Source organism: Echeneis naucrates, chromosome 3, assembly GCF_900963305.1.
Source record: "Echeneis naucrates chromosome 3, fEcheNa1.1, whole genome shotgun sequence".
NCBI lineage: Eukaryota > Metazoa > Chordata > Actinopteri > Carangiformes > Echeneidae > Echeneis > Echeneis naucrates.
The window spans coordinates 23,098,784-23,119,307 of record NC_042513.1 but is presented as its reverse complement, the minus strand read 5'-3'; the positions used below and the strand labels follow the sequence as shown (position 1 = coordinate 23,119,307).

The 20,524-nt window shown below is 40.3% G+C and overlaps 2 protein-coding genes and 1 long non-coding RNA gene across 3 annotated transcripts; 2 read left to right on the top strand and 1 right to left on the bottom strand.

Moving 5' to 3' along the window:
- The first annotated feature begins 798 nt into the window (after positions 1–798).
- Positions 799–10,935, top strand: gnb5b (guanine nucleotide binding protein (G protein), beta 5b). Its single transcript, XM_029498268.1, has 12 exons — positions 799–924; positions 2,655–2,766; positions 3,009–3,145; positions 3,247–3,288; positions 4,584–4,660; positions 5,363–5,495; positions 8,134–8,277; positions 8,442–8,533; positions 9,392–9,440; positions 9,819–9,915; positions 10,196–10,362; positions 10,819–10,935. The coding sequence occupies exons 1-12, from the start codon at positions 799–801 to the stop codon at positions 10,828–10,830; spliced, it is 1,188 nt and encodes a 395-aa protein (XP_029354128.1). The 3' UTR covers positions 10,831–10,935.
- A 2,704-nt stretch (positions 10,936–13,639) lies between these two features.
- On the top strand, positions 13,640–17,368 carry bcl2l10 (BCL2 like 10). Its single transcript, XM_029498615.1, has 3 exons — positions 13,640–13,724; positions 14,743–15,201; positions 16,469–17,368. Exons 2-3 carry the CDS (start codon positions 14,746–14,748, stop codon positions 16,589–16,591), a joined length of 579 nt encoding a protein of 192 aa, XP_029354475.1. The 5' UTR covers positions 13,640–13,724; positions 14,743–14,745; the 3' UTR covers positions 16,592–17,368.
- Positions 17,369–18,012: 644 nt separating this feature from the next.
- LOC115041345 (uncharacterized) lies at positions 18,013–20,276 on the bottom strand. Its single transcript, XR_003840600.1, has 4 exons — positions 20,085–20,276; positions 19,705–19,799; positions 19,256–19,332; positions 18,013–18,800 (listed from the first exon to the last, which is right to left on the bottom strand). It is a non-coding gene; the product is annotated as an uncharacterized LOC115041345 (long non-coding RNA).
- Between the last annotated feature and the right edge of the window lie 248 nt (positions 20,277–20,524).

Here is a 20,524-nt window from a genome sequence, read left to right as displayed (position 1 = left end):
GGAAAAGAGAAGTCTTCTCCTGAGGTAAGATTTGTCATTCAGTTCATTCTTTCACTGTTTTAATCGATGTAAGAGACTTGTTGAAAAGTTCTGGTTTAGTTGGTGTATTAGAAAGGCTAAATATTTCTCAGTGTGTTATACAACCTACAACCAGGCATGTTTGGAAAAGTTTCAGCAAAAAACATAACTATCTGAATGTCATGAATTTCACTTACAAACATAAAATCTAACATGTATGTGTAAACAGAAAAACATTCATAGCTGGAGGTAAATATGACATAACATCACATAATCCACTCAGCTTAGAGTAATATTCACAACATGATCAACATGAGGACAAAAATGCAACAATCATTTTATTTTTGCTTTCTTTCTCTCTCTTAATAAGATTGACATTTACTGAATATAACTGTGTAAGCAATAAGGATTATTTAAGCAATTACAAACTACAAGTTTCTTCATCAAAAGCAGCAGCAGCATGTGATAAAATAAGATAAAATATGATTTGTTCGTTAAATAAACTGAGTGTTTGAGTGAGTGGTTCCCAGAATAGCTGTGCTGTCCTCTCCTCTGGAGCTCAGAGAAAGGATCAGCCCGACGTAGATTACCAGCTACTTAACTCCACAACCACACACTCACACTCACACGCACACAAGTGGTCACAACCTACCACAAAAGTCAAAAGACCCTCAATCAAGACAAAGAAACCTCCAACCTCTTGCTGAGCGGAGTGTCGTCATATTTGTAGTTGTGTTTACTGTGTTCTCTCCACAGGTGTGTTGGTGATCATCTGCAGCCATGTGTGACCAAACGTTCATGGCGGTCACTTTTGGCCCCTGCGACAGTTGTACAAACGCCCGTCCTCTGATGAACATCTACATCAAGAACGAGCCCATCAACTACTGCTCCTTCTGTGTGGAAATGGTGTGTGATCTTTTTGTTTCCTCTCACTTTCTCATCCTCAAACAGCTGCACACATTGAATTTAATTGCAAGCAGGATCAGCGTTTGCATGATGTAGTCTATATGGGCACACTGTAGCATGGATCCAACAGGAAGTTCTGGACTGTCCTGTACTCGCATGCCAGGTGATGGCAGCTCTCAAACAGTTCATAAAATATCTGTTGAACTGAAGACACCACTTGTCAACAGCAACTGTTGACATAAAATTGTATAAATATGACTCAAAACCTGCTAAATAAAGTCACACACACACACAGGACCTACAAGATACTGTTTTTCAACCTGTCTTTAAAGGCGCACATCAATAATAGTAACCAATTAGCTCAAAGGCTAATTCAACAATTTGCAGCATATTGACACAATACCTTTTAGAAATGCAATGACAAAAAAATTTCCTAACTGACTTCAGCACAATATTTCAATTTGACTTGCTCACTTTCTGACATTATTATTAAAAGAAATCAAAACAGAATTATAACAGAGGATAAAAGAGATGTATGTTGTCACCAGGCCCATGCATTCATGCAAACAGTTCAACAATGCATTGAAATATGTTGTGATGCATTATTATTGCCTGTAGTAATTACTGTTAATCAAACTGGTAACTATTACTGAGCTGCACCTTTAAAAACTGGTTAAAAAAGGCAAATGAATTCCCCAAAAACAGCTGGTCTCTGTAACATTCACTAGGTCTCATTCAAACAGGAATAAAAAGTAATTTTTTTGGGGAGGATACATAACAAAATAATTAAGTAACAGTAAAGAGTACAGTGATGATCAGGTGATTAGTGTGACGTATCCCTGTTGTTATTATTATCATTTACATCCTTACTGTGTGTGTGTATTTTGTTTTATTGTTTGCTCATGTCCAGCTCCGATTCATACGTCAAAACACAACCTCAACGTTGTTTTTAAACGTGCTATATAAATGGCGTTATTATTATTATTATCGTCCTATCAAAAAGAGATTTGTGATCAGTTGGAGTTGTGATTGTTTTATTTCATAAATGCAGCATATTTGCCTGTAAAAACACAAAAACAAAACAAAGGTAAATGAACTTTATTGACCGACGAATGGGAACATGCAGGAATCGAGTACTGAGGGGGCGTGGCATTCAGGAGGGGGCGTGGCGTTCAGGAGGGCGCGCGGCAGGTTGTCGGTCCCCTGGTCCGGCCGCATCAACCGTCGTGCTCGCGCACAATCTCACCTAACGGCTAACGGCTCAAACCGCCGTTTCCCCCGTTAACTGCCTGTGTCCCCCTGTCTTTGTCTCCCGGCTGTCCTCCCGCTGTCCCCCGGCTTTCTGCGGTTGTCCTCCGGTTGTCTCCGGCTGTCTCCCGGTTGTCCTCCCGCTGTCCTCCCGGCTGTCTCCCGGTTGTCCTCCCGGTTGTCCTCCCGCTGTCCTCCCGCTGTCCTCCCGGCTGTCTCCCGGTTGTCCTCCGGTTGTCCTCCGGCTGTCCTCCGGCTGTCTCCCGGCTGTCTCCCGGCTGTCCTCCGGCTGTCTCCCGGCTGTCCTCCGGCTGTCTCCCGGCTGTCTCCGGCTGTCCTCCGGCTGTCTCCCGGCTGTCTCCGGTTGTCCTCCCGGTTGTCCTCCCGCTGGCCTCCCGGCTGTCTCCCGGTTGTCCTCCCGGTTGTCCTCCCGCTGTCCTCCCGGCTGTCCTCCGGCTGTCCTCCGGCTGTCCCCGGTGAAGATGGCCTGTCAGGGGCTCCAGAAGGGGGAAACCCTGTCGAGCCTTCAGCTGGAGAGCGAGAGTCTGAAGAAGAAGCTGGAGGAGGAGAGGAACAAGCTGAACGACGTGGAGTGTAAGTGTCAACAACACCGACCAACAAACAGCTAACTGCTCTCTGCCAACATTCAAGAGCAGAAAATCTAATAAAAGCTGTTTAAAAGTGTCTTACTGAGCTCCCTGCCAACCACCAACTGTGGAGAATAACATAGTTATTTACTCCTCATTTGGTCTGTTTGTTGTTGTGTGGTGATTTATATGTAGATTATTAAAGCTGACATGGTGTGTGTGTGTGTGTGTGTGTGTTGGATACTTCAGTGCACCAGGTAGCTGAGAAGATTGAGGTGTTGGGTGCCCTTTCCATAAAGACCAGACGTGTGCTGAAAGGTCACGGGAACAAGGTGCTTTGTATGGACTGGTGCAAAGACAAACGTCGTGTAGTCAGCTCTTCACAGGTATACACACGTGATTCCTATTTGTGTGTGGTTTTAATTTGCCCAAGCATATTGGCAGCTCAACGTTTTTGTGTAATGCTGTTTTTCTTTCTCCAATACAGGATGGAAAAGTGATTGTCTGGGATGCGTTCACTCTTAATAAGGTAAAAGTTAGTCTGATAGGGTGGAAATAATAATAATAATAATGCTTTATGATACTTTTGACGGAAAAAACATAGTTTGGCATAGTTTTAAGCATCCTATAGCATCAAATGAACCTAACCATTCCTTTTTTCAAAGTATCTTTTGGGCTTTTTATGCCTTTATTTGGATAGTAAGTGGCAGAGAGGCTGACAGGAAACAGGGAGAGAAAGAGGAATGACCTGCAGCCTAAGTCTCGGGCCAGAACCCGGGTGCTGCGGTAACATGGTCTGTGCTCTAACCACTCAACCACCTGCACTGCCTAAAGTTACATTTTGGATTAGGGTCTTAATTCAATGACAGCAGGGAGAGGATTTATCCACAGTAATTGTATTTTTTTCTATTAACTTAAATATTTAAATAAGACAAAAGCAACATCTATAATTCCTTTATATTTTATTGTTTCAGCTTTATATCATATTTCTCCATCAATTTAGTCACACTGGTCAAGTGTTATTGCAAACAGGAAATCAGAATTACAAACCAAACACTTAACTAATCCATATTGATACATTTACCCAAAATACAGTAAATTAACAGTTCCAAAAGGTCAGTCTGAGCTCTTATGCTGCGACAGGACCGTCAGATGACTGATCTTCTGGTGTTTCGTGAGAACATCTGACGCCTTAGCTTCCATTTGTATCTCAGCAGAAGCATAACTGTATTTATACCTTGATCATGTCACATGTAAATCAAAAGGTTGAGTGTCGTGTCAGACTAAAAGGAACATCCCTGAACAGACAATCATGCAAAACTGTTTCCAGAAGCCTGGTTGCCCATTATAACCTCAGGCACGTCTCCACTCTGTTATCTGCAGCTCTGATTTTTATTTTCATGGTCAGATGCTCACGCACCATATGTGCTGGTGTTGGGCCATCCTAAACATGCTGTATATACTCCTCTGAGAGAGGGTGCAACATGGAAATGGAAATATCCCTTTAAAGATTATCTATCCATCTGTCCCCTGTAATGACTGTGGTGTGTTTGTGTGTGCGTCTTTGTGTGTGCCTGAGTGCACTTAAGTGGTAGCCAGGGTGGAGCAGACAGAACCACACTAAATGTAATCCCTACTAATTCTCACCACATCCAGATTTACTGCAGATGTGTAACTATGAATGTTATGTGTATGAGAATAGTTTTCTTATTATAGATAATACATTTTCATAGGAATAACAGCCAACACAATATGAATGTTTTTCTCTTTTTCATGCTTTGTGTGTCTGTCCATGTGTGTGTGTTTGCACCATCTGTTTTACAGGAGCATGGAATATCCCTACCATGTACATGGATCATGGCATGTGCATATGCTCCCTCAGGTTGTGCTGTGGCCTGTGGGTCAGTATGAACTTTTTTATCACATATATTTAATTGGCTGTTATTCTTTGACTCATATTCCGCTTGTCAAATATAGAAAATGTCACTCTTTACGGAAATAAAATATTTAGAGCCATTTTATTGCAGTTACTAGAGAAACTATTCTCACGAAAAAGGCTGACTGACCATAAATCCATCATTGATCAGTTTGGTTTCAGGTGGCTGGTTCAGATCCCCTCTGGAGGTCTGCTGTACATTGCACTTTGCTAAACCTGTGCATTGTGAGCTCAAAGTGCCTGGTGTGCTAGCATGCTGAAAAATGTCTGAGAGCTCCAGAGGAGCTTTATCATCTCTGATCTGAACTGGACTATAAGGATTGCTGACTCCTCTTTCAATTTAACTCACAACACAAGCAGAACTCAATGTCTTAAACAGGAATTAAGTTTGTTCAAGACTGTATAACTTTTAAGTTTCTCCCTTAAGGAGAAAATCCTTTTTTACAATTTTTACAGCTCCTTTAATTTCCGTTTCTTGTGAGACTTGTAGACAAATGCATCCAATGATAAATAGAGGATTTTAGCAGCAGAGCAGCACTGTGTTGTTCAAATGTCTGCAAGTGAGTAGTAACTTTACCATTAATATGGTTGGGGACTGATGCTGTTAGCAATATATTATAAATGATATTCTGAATTTAACTGCTGATGTTTTTACCTCCTCCAAAAGTGGGCTGGATAACAAGTGCTCAGTCATCCCACTGTCTCTGGATAAAAATGAGAACTTGGCTGCAAAGAGAAAGTCAGTGGCCATGCACACCAACTATGTATCAGGCTGCGCCTTCACCAACTCCGACATGCAGGTGAGCATCATTTTGTTGCCATGTGAGAAAAAACAGGGAGGAATAAGAGGCACACTATAACATCCCATTGTTTATGCAGAATTAAACTGTCATTTGTTCTAATAATTTATGGTCAGAATTTATTAATAAAACAGCAAATGTTGATTGATTCAGGGAAAGACTGAGTATTGTTATTGAGTATTGGCACATGGCTGTCCATGGGCACACTGCACTTGTGAGGTTGAGAATGTAAAGATGCAGCATCACTTCCTTTGTATGAGCACAAGCTTTTCCATTATAACATTTGTATTTTCTGAAGTATATCATTTCCTTAAGGACTTACATGATACATGCACAGTTTCATGCAGATCACACTCTCAGTTCAAATGTACAGTAAAAACATAATGTGACACAATGTTGTGTCATCAATAAATGCACCACCAGCAGCCAAATTGGGTTAAATTGCACAGATCCTCTCTTAAAATAAGAAATATACAAAAATACTTGTATTTTCAAATACTTGTTACAACTATGTTACAGTTGGGGCAAAATCAAAAGGAGAGCATAGAGGAAGCAACGCAGATCGCAGAGATATTTAGCTTTAATAATTTAGTCCATTTTGGCCCTCAGCAAAGCAAAGGAGCATAATGGGCTGGGAGGTAAGAGGAGGACAGGAAGGAAGACAAGAGAGGAGATGGATGGCAGGACTTAGGAGGGGGCAGAGAGGAGACTGAGGGGGTCCTCTATCCTGTGTTTATTAATAGATCCTGAGTGGGTTTTATCAAGAAAAGAGTGGAGCACGCTGACCTCGGGCCAGAACATTTAACACATAGACACACATGTTTTCTTCCTTTCTGTCACTCCATCTCTCACACATATGCGCTCTCATGCTGCATCTCCCACAAAGACACATTCATGTACATGAGGCCACTGTCACGCTCATAGCCTTCATACAATCACAACAGACCTTGAAGCACAAAGCTCTGGGCCACACTGAGAGCTGAGAAAGAGTGTTTATTATTCATTTCACCCTATAAGTATATAAAAGACTTCCCCTTTTTAGCATGCCTTAAAATATGCAAAAAGTATAGATAAGATTGGGCTGTGACATACATCTGTATGTGCGTGTGAGTATTTCCAGCTGAGACCATGTTGATGCAGCACAGTTACATGGAAGTGGTTACATGAAGGATCTGCTGTTGTCCTGACATTTGGTCTGGGAGGTTATTTGATTAAAGATATTTCCATTTACAACACTGTAAATGAAGAGCTGCTAGCTGATATTATGTAGCTGTTCATTAGAAGTTTAGAAGTTAAAATATTATTGCTCATCCGTAGATACTTGGCATAATTTAATTCAGAAACCCAGAGGAAAAGAAGGTTAAGTTTATTAAACAAGTTAGGTGCTTTGCAAATGCTTCTTCTGTCTATGGATATGAGCCATCAATGGGAGTAGAGCAGGAAGGCTGACATCAAGGATCAGAAGTGGTATGGTCCATTTTAGGGGTGTCTGACATTCTTCCAGCCATAAATATGAGAACTTATAAATTGTACAATCACAGGTAAGAATGATATATTAATACACATCCCCAAACCATTTTTCAGGATCTAATCATGGCATCAGACCCCCAATCTGCTGATTACAATTCTTCCCTGTAAAGTAAACATTCTCTTGTGCGCTAAGTTGATTAGCCCTCTGCAAATATTTTAATATGTGGTATCTGAATTAGGCTGATGCAAAGTCTCCGTTCAGTGAGGTTTCCGTCCGTGTGCCAGTAATTGTGGTTGACTGATAATTACATTCACGTTGAAACTGAAGCTGCCTCTCAGTGCCAGCAGGATGTGGTGTGTTTTTGTGCCTGAGGTCATCCAGCAGGAGCTCTCTAATCCACCAGCCAGCAGGGATCTCTGGTGTATGCATGAGTCCCTAAGTGCTCATAATCTGTTCGCATCAGAGGAACCGCTGACATTTTAACATTTTGTGTGCTTCTTCGTATGTGGGCACACAATGCAAAGGGAAAATTTAGAGTTGTGTTTGTGGTTTGGTGCTGACCTTTATCTTGTGTTGTACATACTGTATGTGTGTACATACATTTGCAAAAATTTGCATGTTCAGTAGCTTTAGTTCACCTTTAAGGCCAGTGTTGATGTCACAATGATCTCATGTCAGACACTGAGACTTAATTTAGATGAACTCAGATGTCTTTGCTTGAATGTTATTATTCTATCTTTAAAGCGATTTGACACCAATGTGTTTTTTGTATTTGTCTCTATATAGCCACCAGCAGTGCTGTTTCAGATGTGATTCAGCCTAGTTTCATGTTTATGCCCCGTCATTGTGCCAGGTTTCTGGCAGAATACAGAATTTACCTTAAGTCCCTCAGTGATATCACTCCTAAACTACCACACCAAGGCTGCATCTGAAGCAGTAGTTGGTTTCACAGCTCCTTTGTGAATAAGACTAGCACAGGAGATATTCCAGGATTTGAGTTCTAAACATGAACATCATTCATTTGAGTTATGAACATATACACTTCTTGTGCTTGTGCTAAAATAAGTTTAATATTTTTTTTTCTATTGACTGTTTTGTTTTTTTTTTGTCTATGCTGTGTGTGTCTGTGTGGGTGGGTGTATTTGCCCATGTGTATGCGTCTCTTAGCTCCTGACCTCCAGTGGTGATGGCACATGTGCCTTGTGGGATGTGGAGAGCGGGCAGCTGCTGCAGAGTTTCCACGGTCACTCAGCAGATGTCTTGTCTCTGGACATCGCACCATCTGAAACGGGAAACACTTTTGTCTCTGGGGTGAGGAGGCAAGAGCGAAGAGAGTTCTTTGTAATTCATGATGTCATGGGGGAAACCCCAGACATTCATGATTTTGATTTCTAATGAACTTTTAAAAACTTGAATGAATCAATTCAACAGAGCACCTGTTGTGTATCTGTGTGCATGTGTGTTTGTGTTATCAGGGCAGTGACAAGAGGGCCAATGTGTGGGACATGCGCTCTGGACAGAACATTCAGTCTTTTGAGAGCCACGAGTCTGACATCAACTGTGTGAAGTGAGTTCAACTCTCTGATAGAACAAAAGTCCACCACCTTTCTTTTATCTTCTCTAAAACAAAAACAACGTTGTTGACAGAGACGATCAGAAAACTAGCTGCGCTGCAAGGAAGAGAAGCAGTTTTGCTACTATTACAAAAGGAGACATAAGTAGAAAATATTAAATGGTAAATCATAAAAGCATATAATTAACCAAGGCGTTTACCCATGTGGCTGCATAACTGACCTCCAAGAAGACATCTGTAACTGTCCTTGTGTTTTTGCCCCTGCAACGGCAGCAGTCGCAGCTGGAGGCAATAATAATGATGTTTTCTGGTTGTCCATCTAGCAGTCCTGTTATTGTGAGCTCAGTAACACCATGAGGGATTTTCCTCAAATTTTGGTTTGTTCGCTGTAGAACAAGTGTTTATATTATTAGGTCAACAATAGCAGTGAAGCAACTGAATTTGCATGTAATTAATTTTAAAATGACTTTTAAATCAAAGTTTCCACACATTGTCTTTGCAGCCTAATCAAGTTCTTTGAAGCTCTGCTGGTATATTAATCAAAACTGTGCAATTAGTTGGATGTACTTTTGTTGCATGTATTTGAGTGTTTCATAGATTATTATTGAGTGTGCAAAATATCCATTAAAGTAAATGAGCTAATGATAATGTAAAATAATTTGTATGGTGTGTAGTGTTGTGTAGGATAATTCAGTATCAGCATGTTTCAGCTCTGTGATTTACTTCACACAGCAGAATGTATCAGTACTCAAAAATGATGCACTAACTACAAAATCAATAATGTTTCTTTCAAATAAAAAGCTCTGTGAATTTACAGAGTATCTTATTCCACCCTCGATCATGTGTCTCCAGGTATTATCCCAGTGGAGATGCTTTTGCTTCTGCTTCTGACGATGCCACAGTGAGTCACGTCATATTATCTGCTTGTGTGTTTGTGATTATTTTTCATGCCAGTATGTGCACTGTGCAATATTGGAAATTGAAATTCTTAGTGCTTTTGCAGAAAAAAGTAATGCTGAGTTATGAGGCTCCTTCTGAATCACATTCTGAACACATTTTTGGTTCGATGGTTATCTACACTGATGCACTTCTAACAGCAGAACACCAAACTGAAATAAGACTCATATATCTCAGTTGTTCCTTACTGAATTAATTTTTCTGCTTTAGCTGTTCATGATAACAACGTTTCAAATACTATTTATACAATATGGAACCTCATCCACAGACTGTGATTACTAATAAATTAGCTTTTTGTGTCCTATTTGCTGATGATTCTCAGTGCCGATTCTATGATTTGCGAGCTGATCGTGAAGTTGCCATCTACCAGAAGGACAGCATCATATTTGGTGCTTCCACTGTGGACTTCTCTATGAGTGGTAAGGAGTGAATATCAGATTAAAAGTGCTTCCTACATGAAAAGTTGACCTGTGTGGTAGATATAATGTAGTTTCTTAGTTCAAAAAACATTTAGAAAGTTTTACTCATCTGAGAAATTCTTTTAATATTTAATCTACATAAAACATTTTCAAGTGATTTAAGCAAAAAAAAAAAAAAAAGTTTGATGAGCCTGAATTTTTTTATTCATTCCAACTTCTCCTTATTCTAAAATTCCCCACATCACTTCCTCTTCTCTTTGTCTTTGCCTCCCAACATCAGGTCGCTTGCTTTTTGCTGGTTATAATGATTACACCATTAATGTCTGGGATGTTCTAAAGGGAACTCGTGCCTCCATCCTGTTTGGCCACGAGAACCGTATCAGCAGAGTCAGATTGTCACCTGACGGCACATCTCTTGCTTCTGCTTCCTGGGACAACACCTTACGGGTAAATCGGGGTTACCTCACTTTATCATTTTACGGTTTGGCTGTTGATTGTTGGATGTGTTTTTGAGATTTGGTAGACAGTAATATTAGCCTATACAATGCACCATTCCGTCTTAGTCATTTAAAGATGAAAAACGTTAGAATGTCATAAAAATTTGAATGCATAAAGCCTGATTATTTTAAAAAACTATTTTTATACTATAACATATTTTAATAATACAAATGCATAAATATAAGACTTAAATTATAACTCATTAAGTTAATTTCTATTTAAAAGTAAAGTTGAACTGGTATTAATTCCATTCAGGTATTGAAAAGGCCTATTTTCTAACCCCACAATGGCTTTTTCAAAAGCAAATTATGTCAACATTGATTAATATTAATCTTTTCTCTAACAAAAGTAGTTACAGCTTTACACTGAATGATTTTTTACATTGTGCCTACTTTTCTCTTACAGATTTGGGCCTAGCTGTTTTATGATGATGGCTGTGATCCATAAAAAAACAACACCAGCGCTGTGTGACTGCGAACATGGCACCTCCCTGTCTGTAACCTGCACAGAAACACAAAGACCTCTCCCTTTCCTCTCAATAGAAAGATGTCATTGTATCATAATTGTAGGATGGGTATTCATTTAAACAGACAGCTCAAATTGGGATTCTTATTGTGTTATTCATAGTTTGATGACTGCTAATTTCATAATTATATTGAGTATTTTTTGGGTGTTTTTGCCGATATAGTGGGAAATAATTATCAGTGTAAAAAGCCAAAATCAGCAGCGTGTGTCTGCTCTGCTATGTAGACTCGCAGACAAGGTTGTTGATCGTAAATTGTATACTCTGGATTTTTCTCCAGCCACTTCTCCTGAGTGAACCATACCTATCCAGGTTAAAGCTGTAAGTGCACGCAGTGTTATTGTTATTACTATTGTAGGTTGTATCATGATCACTCTAAAGAAGATGATTATATTTAACCTCAAAATTTTCTCATTTCAAAATACTTAAACCTCAACAAAGTGTAATAATAATAAAGAAGATTCTAAATAGTTTTTCTGTACATTTAGTCTCTTTTTATTCCCAGAACAGGGTTTCACACAGAGCTTTCCCACTTTTGCTCTGCACGAAACTCATTGTCAGGAACCCTCATGTGCAGGTGAAGCTATAAAGAAAACCTTTTTCCAAACCAGGTTAAGGTGTATGGACCTGTCTCTACATAAACAAAATACAACACAATGTTGAGACAGAGTTTTGCACTGCTTGTGCCACACAGGCTGTGTTTGACTCCTCCTCCCGACCACCACTACCAACTAAGGTTGACCTAGATTCAGTCCCAATGCCTGAAATTTGCATATTTGTTCTCTGTAGTACAGGAGAGCAATAGAAACAGGCATGATGAGACCTGATCACTGTTTCATTGTGGCCTTGGGATTTACTTAACTGACATTTGAGTCCTATAATTGTTGTTGTGAAACTAGAGCAAGGAAGTGAAAGTGCTTCTGTTGTGTCCCCTGGTCCTTAGAGACCCTTCTTTAGTTACACCGACTGCCACCAGGGGCGACTTTACTTCGTCCAAACAAATTTCTACAAGGCATGCTGGTGTGTTCTTTTTATCCAGGGATCCATGGTCTCCAATGTATATCTATAAGACCCAAAAATCTGTTAGCCCTCAAATCTTGCTTGTTCTTTGTGTTACCCAGGCCAGTAAAACATCTGGCCCTCATTCATTACGTCATTATTTCATGTAACAAAAATAAACTAAGCATTAATCTTCATTGCAACTGATTGAAGTGTTTAAAGATAGTGATATCTCTTTTTCCAGGTCAGTTTGAACTGAACTGTGAAATTAGGAAAAATACAGTTAGAACTAAAGTAATGTCAAAATTACATGTTTTGCTTGGCTAACCTTTGCACATTAGGATTTTATCTTGTGTTTAAAGTGTTTGTTCATTGATCTCTCTGGTTTCTCGAACTTACACATCTTTATTTTTTTGAACTTCTGATCAAAGTTCAGATCTTCTTAAACAAGTCATCACTTGAATTATCACACAAAATCCCCCAAGTGTTGAGAAAGTTCTTAAACAAATTACAGCTTTCTGATGAAAAACCTGTCAATGCTGTAGCAAGGTTACAGGAACTGTGGCACCTTTGTTCTTCCCCTGTGCTGATAAAAATCTGGAATATGAATATGAATATATCAGTATTTTAAAAATGTTCCAAAGAGACGATGTGAGCTTTACTGAAAACCTTTGAATTTTCAATTCGAGTTTATCAAATATATGTTTCCCAGGTGTTCATCACAACGAGGAGGCATCTGGAATTTAAGACATATAGCCAGTGCTTCTGTCTTTGTTTTTCTGTTTCTACTTTAACCAGAATTAAAGGTTTTCTGGAGTTCAAAGAGGGAAACACCCAGGGGGAAACACCGAGGAACCCTGTGATAAAAAATATAAGAGGCAAAGGGGAGTTGCCGCACCCGAAAAGTGGCCATAAACAGCTCATACACTTGTAAGTCTGCGATCCATTCTTCTTCTAAGACATATGATGTCACTTCACTTTCACTTCCTCACTGTGTTGACTGTGGTGGCCCAAGGTGAGACTGTTTTCGTCACGAGGGAAGCCAAATCAAAACCACATGCTGTTGCCTGATCAAAACCTGTGGTGAACCATGTGAGAAGAAAAAGTCAAAGTTACTTGGAATAGTAATTAAAGCTGAACGTGAACCTGTTGAGCATCAGTGCTTATAATATATATTCCTTTAAGTCAGCCAGGATCACGTCAGTCCCACAGGCCGGAGCTGCACATGAATTAAAAGGTGGTTTATTTTTCCACATACAACTCCAATGAATTACTATCATTCGTTTTTTTTTCCTTATTTGGTCAAAGTATTTAATAAATTAAATTAATTAAATAAAATGTAAGTACATATAAAAAAATACTTCCAAAGAGCTCAGGGTGATATCTTGAGTTATTTTGTGTTTTCACCTTTGGTTTAAATTCACCATTTATTTAATATCAGTATTTAGTATATAATCTCTGACAGTGCAGCCACTAATATTAGATTATTTATGAATTTGTTTAAGGGAAAGCTGCGGGTTTTGTTTTTCTTCTTGGCTTTAATAGAACGATGACTCTAAGAAAAACAAAATTAATTTTCCTAGCGGTACTTTCGTTGGGCTTTTTTGTGTGTGTGTGTGTCTGTGTGTGTTTTCCGCAGGGGCCGCGCAGCGTGGTGACGTCACAGCCAGTGGGCGGAGCCAGACGATAAACGTACGGTCAAGCTGAGGGGGGAAGCTGAGAGTGCGCGTGCCGACGTCCTCCTTCCGCCGTCCGTGAGCGCAGAGAGCCGTCTGATATCGCTGGGAGGGTAAGCGGCTTTCTTTGGCCACATCGGCCCTAAAAACGAGTGCTGTCCGTCTGGAAGTCTGTTATTTTTCTTGTTGTTGTTGTTCGGTGAATACAATTCCGGGGTGTTTGTGTGTGTGTGTCGCTGTGAAAACGCGTCCTCTCCGCCGCTCCAGTCGTTCCTTTGTGTCCTCCATTACTCCGGTGACAGACCAACGGTCGCTGCCGACAGGCGACAAGTCCGCCGCCGTGTAGCCTCCCCCCACAGCCCGGGACGGAGCTTTTTGTGTGTTTCGTTTGTGTTTATTTATTTTATTTTTTTTTTAATTAGCGGCAGCACCGTCCGGTTTCAGTAACCGACGGAGCCGTTAAGATTATGGTGATGATCGGAGTCCGAACTTCACACAGTGACCTTGAACGCACCAGGAGAGAAATCTAGACTTTACGTTACATTTCTTAAAATAATAATATTAATAATGAAAGATAAAGTGGTGAAACTGCCTGGTATTCACGTCAGGTTTGGTAAGGAAAGCTGGTGCTAACGAACAAAGATGCTGATTCACACAGTACTATAAGCAAAATTCAATTGGAAATAGTTTTTTGGTTTTAAAAAAGCAAAACAATATGTACTATAGTTCATACAACCTGATTTAATTAATAAAATAATAACCCCACAAAAAAGTGCTCTCAAATCTTATTTGTAAGGTTTTAAAATGCTTAAAGAGAGAAATCTCATTTTCACGGCATTAGGAAGCGTTTTAAACTCAAAATCAAGGAGCTCAGCTTGCAAATACACCAATAAGGTCCTTTTAAGTAGTTAATGGATCAGGATTTAATCAACAGACCTGACCAGAACATGGACTGGATTATTAAGTCCTGGATTTTTAGTGCATAGAAAGAAAAACATTGTGAAATGCTGCCTGGTTTATGTGAAATCAATGAAGTCAAATTTAATAGGGCAAACAAAAAAAAGCCATGTTTGCTGTTCTTCATACAGTCTGATTTAATTAACGAAAACTATATCCTCTCCCCTTCTACAGAAAATGTCATGTGGGGTGTGGAAAGAGACCTTGGTTGTGGCAGAGGACTACCTATACCTTTGCTGCACAAAGCCACAGCCAGCACCCCCACCTCCCAGCGAATCAGCCGCTGCCATGAGGACCGTGGCCCAGGACATGGAGGCGCAGCACCAGGCTCGCTTCCACTCCCTTGTTCAGACCTTCCTGAAGCAGTCTGGGCAGGACCCCTGTGGCAGCCTCAGGAAGGTGATGGAGGAGCTGGTGGGAGATGGACACTTGAACTGGGGGAGGGTGGTTTCCATTTTCACCTTTACTGGGGTGCTGGCCAGACAGCTGCTGGAGCAGAGTGGCATGAATCCGGGGCTGGACCCTGGGAAAAAACTGGGACAGGGGCCTGGACTCTGCAGGGGACTGGCGGAGACCATAGCTGATTACCTGGGAGAGGAGAAGAAAGACTGGCTGCTGGAGAATGATGGATGGGTAAGTTATAACAACATGTCTGCTCTGAAGCTCTGACTGAGTCACACACAACCACAATGCAAAAACTGTGGACAGTTTAAAAAAAAAAAATCCCCTTAAAAGATATTTTGAACTACTTGGAATGGAAATCACCCAGTGTGATATGAATGTTCATTTCAAGCCTCCTTATACATATTTAGAGCTTTGTGTAAAATGTGGTTTTAAATATGGCCAGGTTAGAGTTCAGATCTAGTCTTTCTGACTTTGTTGTTGTCCAGAGAGCATTCAGAAGTGTCTCGTGGCAGCTGTGATTATAGGAGGAATGTGTGCTTCAACGCAACAGTGTAAATTCAGGGCCCTGATCACACAATGCCGGGGTTTGGATTTAGAAGCTTTGTTGTCAGGCGGTCTTGAACTGAAGGCTTGTAGAGCCACAGGAAATCAAAAGGACAGAGATAAATTTAAACCTGCTCAGTGGTTTATTTACTGGAAAAACTTGATGGATAGTTATGATGGCTTCTGGGTACACTATAGTCCGGGGCCTCACCAAAATGAACACGCCTACATTGAATGTCTGCTTTTGTGAATGGACTCGCCTTGGCTCTCTCCCAAACACCCGTGTAAACACACGCACCCACACCCACCCCTCCTTTCTTCAGCCAGCAGCTGGTTTCAACAGACGCACAACCAGCTCAGCCAGATGGACTTTGTAGTAACAGTCAAAGCTTCAGTGTGTTGAGTTTGGCAGGGGCGACTCTGAAAGGTAGCCTGGTATGACGAGAAAAACAGGCAGCTGTAAAGCAGCGGAGCACCTGGTGCAGAGAGCAGGTGCACTCGCTGGTTCAACGTGTGGTTTCAGTCTGAAAACACGATGGAAGAAATGCAGCACCTGGCCCCCCACTTTTCTACATTTCACTAACTTCACCTGCAGTTTTCTAATGGCCTGTTTTTCTGCTGAAACAGGTTGGCACTTTGACAGTGTTCTAGTTTGTTTTTAACTTTGAAGAACTGCACTGCTGTTACATTTTTCAGAAACTGCAGATATCAGCAGCATCGGAATAAATTTCAGTGTTGGTGGAGAAACACAGAGCTGTCAGAGACTGCGACACGTTTACAAAATACATTGCATAATTGCCCACAGCCGTCAATTAGGCAAACGCTTCCTTGAAGACTTTTGGCAGCTAATATTTGCTCTGTAATGATCTGAAGCTTTCAGTCTATGGTGGGAAATTGAATGTTAATAGATAGTTTCAGGCTCTCAACCATTTTAATTTCCTTTTTCCCGCAGGAGGGATTCTGTAAGTTCTCTCAAAGTGCCAGAGAGGTGAGTCAGGACTCGTCAATGAAGACGGCGCTGTTTGCTGCTGCTGGCGTGGGCCTCGCTGGACTCACCTTCCTCCTGGTACGCTAGTTCAGACTTCTATGTCCATAATGCGTCTTCATCTATGTTCTCATTTCATTTGGCACAATTATGTAGACATTTGAATTTGATCATTGATGCTGCAACAGGCTTAAATCTGTAGTGAATTCAGGGTTGTGATCATCAACTGAATGTTTGCACATACTTGGCAATTCCCCCCCCCCCATACACACACACACTGATATTTTGTTACTTGCTCCTTAAGATTGTAAAAATAATCTCAATGCCTTCGTAATTTTTGGAGTGAGCGACAGCTTTATAACTGAAGCACAGAATCAATTAGCTCTCAATGTTTATATTTTCAGCTGTGCAGCTAGAAAAATTGACTTTGACATCTTTGAGTTTGATTTAAAAATTCTCAGCTGCCTTTTATTCACGTGTTTACCTGAGTTGTGTATGTGGTATAGTACTATGCCTGTGTACAATGTATAAATTAATATATTATATTTATATGAAATGAAACTGTCAGGCAGTGGCCCTTTTCTAACCGACCCACAGCTGATTCAGTTGTTTCATTGTTTTCTGTCCTACCCTTATGTGAAATGTATGATTTATCTGGTCGACGGAGCTGGCGACCACACAACGGTGCTATGTTATGAAATGTTTCTCATATCAGTCTACAAAAAAACCAGGGACCAATTTGATTTTAGATGCTTTGCTGTTAGAACAAACCGTTGCTCTGGCATTTCCACTCTCCAGATCTTATATTTTTACATTGTTTTGTTTTATTTATTTGTCTGTCTTTATAATAAAAACAAAAATGATGGATCAGTGTGTGATTCTGTGATTAGTTCCACTCTAATCTTTTTTTTTTTTTTTTTACCACCATTAAGATTTTCTTCTCCTCTCGTGCAGACATATTGTCATAAATAAATTATGGTCTGCTGTCTGTGTCCATGCTGGAGTTCAGACATCTGACAGCAGGGAGGGAAAAAGTGTAGCAGGTCCTGAATCTGAGAGTAAAGGTTTTCTACAGATGATGTGATGTATTAAGACGCAGTAGGAATCTGTCAAATACTAAATTTGTGTCGTCATAAAATGTAACTTAAATTATCACCCAAAAAAAAAAAGAGGTTTTAATGATGATGCACCAACATACACAAAATCATATTTTATCCAAATTTTAATCATTTAAACTTAGATGTCACTTATTTTGTATTTCATTCTAGGATTCATCGGATTCATCATTTAAAATTTGATTATTTAGGTGACAGAAACCAAATGCTTCTGAGGACGTGGTTAAACCCTGAGACAGTTTCACATCAATCAACCGCCAATGTTGAGTTTGATGTGACTTCAGTACAACACCACATTTCAGGGGAAGTGTTTCCTTCACTGCTGTTTCTCAGCTAAAGAGCAGCTACTAGTTGTATCAGTCAAACAGGCTGAAAATCACGTGGAATGAGCCGATCGGCAGTCGATCCTTCATATTTTAATGCATTTCTAAGAAAAGCTTTTTTTGGTTGGTTACATTCTTCACATCTGAATCAGAGAAAATTATTCATCCCAACTGGAAAGTATCAAGAAAAATACAGATATGAAACAAGATTATATGTTAAACTCTGATAGAATTTTTAAAGTGTCCAACACTGAAAGACTAACCAGAGAAGGAATTCTCCGATTAGTCTGCAGAAGCAGGTAGAAGCTGTACATTCATCATACCAATCTTCTGGTCAGATAATGGCATTTCCCAAAAAACATCAGGCTATCCTTTTAAATTCACAACAAACCTTTGAGCCTACACAAGCAGAGAAACGGCCAATATTAATGATTACTTGGTAGAGTGAAATTCCACCCCCCCCCCCGCATTTAAAAGTAAATACATCTAAGTAGACTTATGATGAGAAGAGCAGCTCTCAGGCCGCAGACCACTGAAAGGCTTCTGGACTTGTATCGTGTACACACAACACGTTTCCATGTTTTTCAGTGTGGACATTCATAAACAGAAGGACAGATCAGTGTCTGGGTCTTCAGAAACTGGTCTCATCATCGTGTCGTCTCTGTCTGGATTCACACTGCACACAGAACATGGTAACATCTTCTGGGGTCAGATTTTAGTGAAACCACATGTCACTAACAGTGTGAATACAGATATTATTTCCTCCTCCGTCCTCTACTGGAGAGCACATTTCTTCTTTTTCTTTGATGTTTTCTCTGGTTTTTCTTCTTTGTCAATCATCTCACTCACTTGTTTCTTTATCTGGACACATGAAACAAAAAGAAATTCAAACTAAATAAATGACCAGCAGCAAACCCCCCCCCCCCCCCAAAAAAAAAACAAAAAAAAAACAACAACACCACCTGACTGAAGATAAATTGGCACAATTTCTCCTGACTTGTCCGTCAGTGCCAAGAAAAGCCTCAGATGATTTGAAATATACCAAATTAAAATGAATTTTCATATTTACGTCATTCACTTTCCTAAATAAACATGAATTCCTGATGTGATCGGTGATTCAGGAAGAACAAAATGATGTGATACTAAAATAGACAGTGACTGTGTGTAACAACCTCCTAAAATATGTGGGTGTGTCTAAACCTCAGCTGAGTCACTGCTGAGGAGAAACTCAGCTGTAGCTGAGATGAATGTGATGTGCTGATTTAGTCTGTCACAGCAGTTGTTGTTTTTTTTAACAATCGAATCGGCTCACTGACCATTTCGCTGTCCGGAAACGATCCCGTCTCCAGCTTGGAGAAGATGAGCTGACCGTTCACTGACACCTCAAAGCTGTCTGTGTCGGAGGAGAAGGTGGTTAAAGATGAAATTGAAAAGCTGTTCACATCCATTCATCTTGTTGACTTTTTAGTTTTGTATTCACATCATCTAACTACTGCGAACTGTGCATCAGAGTGTCCTGCACTGAAAGAGGAAGCTGTGTAACCCAGACAGAGACGGAAGTTGACACTGAGAAAGCCAAAGAGAAACCAAATCATCTGAATTCAAGATGTACCATCAAAATAAAGACAATAAACATCTGAGTTTTCTTTTTTGTAATAATTAACATAGAGCCAGAAGGTTTAGAGTCTAAATGTATTTTTTTTGTCACAGTTTGTATGTAAATGAGACTCATCACAGCATTAAAACACATCCCGGATCAGCTCACCTGGTCTCCCCTGAGCTCCCTTCACTCGCACCCCAGGAACCTGGTACAGGGTACCGGATAGTTCCTGGTAGCGGTATGAGTAACTTCATCCTTTACTACAAGACAAAACATGAAGTGACAGCACGTTAGTAAACAAACTACTTTACTCATTCTTCTCTAAATTTAATTCTTTTTAATGACGCAGAACTCCTCAGTGGGCTAAATGTTGACAGTTTCTATGCAGATAAAGGCAAATGTGATGAATTTATATTATTAAACTTACATCTACAGTACTGTACATTAATTTCTACTTTCTATTTGAGCTATTTCTGCAGAATAAGTTCTCCACAGCACGTCTGAACTACGAGATCAGTCACGAAAGAATGAATTTAACAACTTACCAGTATTCAACAATGACAGTCACCATCGTTGCAGCCGGTGTAAATAAAGCTGTGTGAGCTGAAAGTGTCGGTCCGAAACGAGCTGCACAGACTGCAGCATCATGATCAAACTACTCCAATTTATAGGCCACACCCAGAGCACGGCGCATATTTTAATATAAACACTTCCTGACGAGCCGCCGCTTTAGTTTTGGGACGGTAACTTCCCTCCCGATGTGTCGCAGCTTCAGTCGATCAGTCGGCTGTCCCGCAGTATTTCCACAGACTAACTCCGAACCTAAAGCCAAACTCGTTTCTTCTTCTCCTTCTCTCTTTTGCAAAGAAACTTTCCAAAGACGTTTGCTTCTTATTCATTTTGCTAGCTTGTGTGGTTTAATTTTAGCGGTAGCGCGTCACGTGGCCGAGACGAGCGTCTTCAGTCGCGTCACTGGTGCGTCATA